This window comes from Salvia splendens, chromosome 20, assembly GCF_004379255.2.
Source record: "Salvia splendens isolate huo1 chromosome 20, SspV2, whole genome shotgun sequence".
Classification (NCBI taxonomy): Eukaryota; Viridiplantae; Streptophyta; class Magnoliopsida; order Lamiales; family Lamiaceae; genus Salvia; species Salvia splendens.
In genome coordinates, this window is record NC_056051.1 from 25260095 (window position 1) to 25266203 (window position 6109).

General features: G+C 39.3%; 1 protein-coding gene and 1 pseudogene across 1 annotated transcript; one reads left to right on the forward strand and one right to left on the reverse strand.

Annotated features, from left to right (window-relative positions):
• The first annotated feature begins 618 nt into the window (after positions 1–618).
• LOC121781739 lies at positions 619–2758 on the forward strand (annotated as a pseudogene).
• A 159-nt stretch (positions 2759–2917) lies between these two features.
• LOC121781001 (nicotinamide adenine dinucleotide transporter 1, chloroplastic-like) lies at positions 2918–6109 on the reverse strand. Its single transcript, XM_042178676.1, has 9 exons — positions 5610–6109; positions 5402–5497; positions 5177–5283; positions 4624–4672; positions 4411–4529; positions 4063–4157; positions 3857–3945; positions 3549–3643; positions 2918–3453 (listed from the first exon to the last, which is right to left on the reverse strand). Exons 1-9 carry the CDS (start codon positions 5683–5685, stop codon positions 3064–3066), a joined length of 1116 nt encoding a protein of 371 aa, XP_042034610.1. The 5' UTR covers positions 5686–6109; the 3' UTR covers positions 2918–3063.

Sequence of the window (6109 nt, forward strand, 5' to 3'; positions counted from 1 at the left end):
CGAATAGATAGTAAAAATGAAATGAGACTAAAAGATAATATCTCAAAATGATGATGTGATAATGGAGATATTTAACATCAAAAGAATAGATAAATAACTAATAGTGTCATATTAAAATTAATGTATTAATACTGTCATATCAAAATTAGAAGTTTGTATATTTATAGAAAAAAATAATCCTTGAATAATCAACCCAAGTTTGTCAATTTGTGGATGATAAAATAAATATTTAATCATATTTTATTATTTATAGATCAATAGATTTTTGCATTTTAATTTTATATTCATTAAAAAATGGCCGAAGAAAAGGAGGAAAACCAAAGACTGAAAAGTCGTTACTCATCTCAGACGTTAACGTAACTGACATTTCTCATTGACAATTAACAGCTTTATCAAGTCTTCGTCTTCATCAACTCCACCATCTTATACGCAATTTCATCGAACATGTTGTGTACAAACACAGATTCACACCAGGAAGCTTCCCACCTACCTGATATTCTCTCTCATCATCATCACTAATGCTTTATCCGATTCCAAATGCCCGAATCCCACCCTTGCGGAAACCTCAATCTAATATTTCCATTCACCGATATCCAAAAACCCAAATGCGGACTGTTCATGGTTGATGGCTGCAATCCTCCACACCCAGATCGAAAAGTTCAACTAGACTATGAAGGTCTTCGTTTTGATCTGCTAAATATTTCCGAGAACGACATATCAATTCGCGATCGCTGGCTGAATGAGCTCTTGAACCAAAGGAGATATTTAGATCTCAGAAATTTCAGTCTCCCTAAATCTCCATTTGCTTCGCTCAAACTAATCTCGCCTTATCGCAACTTGTCTTCATGCTTCTATGATTGTAAGGAACGTACCAGCAATTCAGTAAGTAATTGCTCGCAATCCACTCTGCTCTATGACTATGAACATGCTCCAAATCGCGATTGTTCAGTGATTCAAGTACCTATAATCGAGGAGCACGATCCATATTCTAATTTTAGCCTGAGAGATTTAGCTTCTAACTTTACACTAGCGTTTCACGTTTTCGATGATTGTTTGAATTGTCATCATCGCGGTGTGTTGGTTACTCCAATAGCGCCTTCTACTGCAATGAAGGTATTGATTCATAAGATCTCTCTCTCTCTCTCTCTACCATTACATCTATGCTTTCTACGGTCGTTACAATTTGCTCACACCTTGATGTTGTTGATTTGTGTGTGTGTGGCATGATAGAACTGATGATACAGTGAGAATAACACATGAACAAATTCATGAATCCGAGATGAACGAATCGCATTCAACTAATTTGGTTGTTCATGTGTTTATTCATCTCTGGCTCACGAACTTGTTCATAAATTCTTGTTTGAACCATTCTCTGTTTCTTGTAAAGTGTACATATCTTCATCTCAATTCTCTCATAATTTTTTTTTCTATGGTGTGACATATGTGTGCAGACAGACATAAGCTGGTGCTGATAATAGGTAAAGTTCAACACACATTCATTCTCTTTCTCATTGCCTGTTTAGCATTTTTGGATCTAAACCACGAGTTTTTTTGTTGGTACTCAGCCATATCTGCGGGTGGATTATTGTTTCTTCAATGCTTGTTGGTCTCCTACATGATCTGGCTGTTGAAGAGAAGGGTCCGTGGGGGCTACGTTCGCGCCTCTAAAATGTCTATCGAGACCTCAAAATCGGACATCAATGGTGCGAGCTCCTTCTTTGGCATCCCCATCTTCTCTTACACAGAGCTCGAAGCAGCCACCAACAACTTCGATCCTTCTAGAGAGCTCGGCGATGGAGGTTTTGGGACAGTATACTATGGTAAGAAATCAACATTCAAGTAGTTTACATAATGTAGTTATAATCTAGTTGTAGATTGGCTAATGCTCGAGGGCGAAATCAACGTTTTGTGTACTAGGGAAGCTACAAGATGGGAGGGAAGTCGCGATAAAGCGGCTCTACGAGCAGAACTACAGAAGAATGGAGCAGTTCATGAACGAGATCGAGATTCTTACGAGTTTAAGGCACCCTAATCTTGTCTGTCTGTATGGCTGTACTTCTAGGAGAAGCCGGGAGCTTCTGCTCGTGTACGAGTGAGTATGTCTCCAACGGCACTGTGGCTGATCATCTGCACGGCCAGAAAGCCGACGTAGCGCCCCTCCCATGGCCACTCGGATGAGAATTGCCGTTGAAACTGCAACCGCGTTGGCTTATCTCCACAAGTCTGACATAATCCACCGCGATGTCAAGACAGCCAACATATTACTCGATGAACACTATCACGTCAAAGTGGCTGATTTTGGGCTGTCAAGGTTGTTCCCGAACAATGCGAGTCACATCTCAACTGTCCCCGGAGGGACCCCAGGGTACATCGACCCCGAGTACCATATGTGCTATCAAGTGACGGATAAGAGCAACGTCTACAGCTTCGGTGTTGTCCTCGCTGAGCTTATTTCGTCCATGCCAGCTGTGGATATAGGCAGGCGGACAGATGAGATCAACTTGGCCAACTTGGCGCTGACGAGGATACAGAGGGGCACGTTTCATGAGCTCGCCGATCCGTCTCTCGGGTATAACCTCGATGCTGAAGTCACCGAGATGATTACCTCGGTCGCGGAGATAGCATTCCGGTGCCTGCAGCTTGAGAAGGAGATGAGGCCTTCAATGGCTGAGGTGTTGGCTTTTCTCAAAGATATATCTAGCTAAAAGATGTTATCTAGAGAAAAATATTACTTTTGCAGGAAATGGTTTATACTTTATAGTGTGAGAAGAATAGCTTAGGAAACTAGGAATATATACATATATGAGAGAATACATGTAATAAAATTTATGTTCTGGTAAAGAGATTTTTGCATATTAATGAACTTCAGCAAAAATTAAAAAAAATTAAAAAAAGATCAATAAAAACTCACTTGGGATTTCTGAAACATTACAAGACAAAACCAACATGTCTAATACATCCAACAATGGTATACATACAACAAAGAGAAATTTGCAGTTTGCTTTTTATTGACAACAAAATTGAAGGTGAAAATTCAGCTTTTGGTAAAACAAAATAGATGAGCTAATGCCTAGCAGTGAGCTTATGATCTGTATTATCCAAAGGAATAATAGTTCTTTCTTTAGATGGGTTTACAGATTGTTCTGAATCATCTTCTCTGGAGCTAGTCGATCCCTTTGGAGAATTGGCTCCAGAATCCGGTTTGGGGTGAGGTTTCGGATGCTGCTTCTCCTTTGGAGGCGATAGTTGCAGCAAAAATCTGTGTATCATCTCGTAACTGGTGAATGTAATCACAGCGGATGGAGTTGTTCGTAGGAGATTTGTAGCACAGCCACGATAGAACCCGGCTAGACCTTCCTGTCTGAAAACTTTCTTGATGCAATCAACGACGCCAGAATACTTTGGCTGAGAGTCCCGCACTTGACCTTGCTCTTGCAGCCTCGAACGGATAACCTAGAGAATGTGCGAGTATTCATAAAATATGTATGTTTTCCTCTTTTTTTGACTAGATAAATGTGTAATATTAAGATCATGGAAGGAAACCATACCTCGTGAGGATAAGTTAATAGAGAGGCAACGACCTTTGAAGATGAGGAGGCAATTGCCAGTTCCCCGGGATTGAGCTCGTTATCGCTTTTATTCCCTTCCAAATAAAGAAACAAAAGGATAACGAATACGGTTTTAGTTGTTATCCCGTTTATTACCTTCCAAACATGGAAACACAAAGATAATGAATATGCATTCAGTTATATAGTTCCACGCATGAAACCTCGGCTCAAGTGATGTATATTAACACAGAACGTGTGCACTAGAACATCAAAAGAAGCAGAAATGAAGTGGAAATGTGTTGTCGTACCTCGTTTAGCCAAGTAGAATTTCATTCTTTCATATGCAGGGAACTGAATAGCTACGTGACTAATTCCAGCCAACGAAGGCAGAAGACCACTGTACAACAAAAGGAGAATTAAATGCCAATTTACAACGTGAACCCAGATGTTTTGCTCGGCCCTTCTCAGTGGTAGATGATTGTTCAAATTTTTGTGTGTTCAAGCACGAACTAACCTGTACCATCCTCGGAATCCTTCTTCACGGGCAATTCGACTCAAAGCGGAAAATATATTCTTGTAAGGAACTACACCTGGCCTCATTCCTTGTGTCTAAGAACAGAGATGAAGTCCAAATTAGTTTCGAGCGAGCCAAAACTAGATGAATATACAAGTCCAAAAGCCAATACTATAAGTGATGCAGCTCACAACAGAATCACAAGATTTATGAAATACGGAGTACTACATATTACATGTCGTCACGAATGTGGAATAAGAAGTATTTATCTCAAATATCTGCCCCAACAATACCCAATCCCCCACCAACTACATAGCATCCAATTTTATAAACAACATTCCAACCTACTTGAAGTCGGGTCTTAACAACCCACAAAGGATTCGTTGCGATAGATGTTGCAGCACCAGCTCCTGCGGCAGCTACCATGTTTGAACCAATTGAAAGCTGGTCGCTGTTGTTGCTTCCCTCTGTATAATTGCAAAATATATGTAAGATCATTCCAAAATAGAATTTTTTTACATTCTTTATGTACTGCAATTTCTAAAGCTATATGAGACCTACCATATGTATGTAGTAGCTCTTTAAGATGCCCATAAACCGTGAAGTATACCTTCAATGATCAATGAGAGATTGTCAATTTTCCTCAAAGATGAAAATTTGTATAAACAGCTGCAACAAGGAATATCATTTTTGCAAGTCAGCGGACGAGTATTAAACAAATAGACATATAATCTGATTCGAACATGTGAAGTGTCGTCTTCTTAAAAGACAAAATGATATGGAAAGATCACAGACAAAGAAAACAAGGACAATAAAATATTAATCTCAAATATACAAAAAAGCAAGAAATGAGATTCTAAATCACTACTAATGCTATTGAGTAGAACCTCACAGACATGTATGATGTAGCGAAACTGAATTCGTATAAAGGAGGATTAACAAATACTCCTAGAAAACTGCTTCAGCCATAAATTAAGTCACCACATGCTTCTAATGGTCATCATAACAAATACGAATCTATTAAATCAGCATAACTAATATAGCCAAAAATAATAGTGAATTATTGTTACAAAAATGAAACAGGTGAATTCAATGATTGAAAGACACCACTCACAGCCCAATTCGGAAGTAATGCCGTCAATGTTGGCGTTAGGCCACGGTAAAGTCCCCTCAAACCTTCGTTTCGAACAATATTTTGCAGGCTCACAATGATCACACTACCTAAATTTCACCACAAAAAAACACACATCATAAGCTAATTAAGCAGAGCTGATCTTAGTAAGTTAGTACTATAACTTAACCTTTTCAAACAAAACCTAAAAATCACAAGATTTCAAACCTTTACGACCAGAGGGCTGCATTTCAGGGAGGCCATGGACTTGAAGCCTCGTCTTTATCACATCCAAGGGGCACACGAATGTAGCTGCTATTGCCCCTAAAAATTCAATCAAGTAAAACAATTAACACCAAATCCATCAATCATCACCAGATCAAACACAAAAACACAAATTCGAATTTCAGCGAGTGTAAATTACTGAAACAATTACCCGCAGAGGCACCGGCGGAGGCGTCAAAAATGACCTCCTTCGCGCTACGGTGGTCGCACGGCGCGGCGGCGACCATTTTCTAGGGTTTACTCCGACGAACAAAAACTTGAGCTATGAGGTATTCGATCAACCTTCACAAAATTCCACCTTCAGCTACAAATATGCATATATGTCTAAATTAAACATATATATGGACAAATGGAGGTTGAATTGGGGCGCTGTTGACACTCCAGTTGGAAGGAATTGGTATGCGTTTCGACCAAAATTGACCGTGTCTGAAGGGAATGCAATTGAATTTCTAGGGTTTTTCTTCTTCAGTTGATATTTTAACGCGAATCGAGAGTGGGATCCATTGAAGCGATGCTCTCGGGAAATTACGAAAAAGGAAATTACTGCTAATCGCAACAAAGTCTCATAATTTTAGGGGAAAATTCAATTTTTTGCATCTGGATTTTCCAAGCGGGAATCAGAATCTACATCTACTTATCTTGTTACATAGT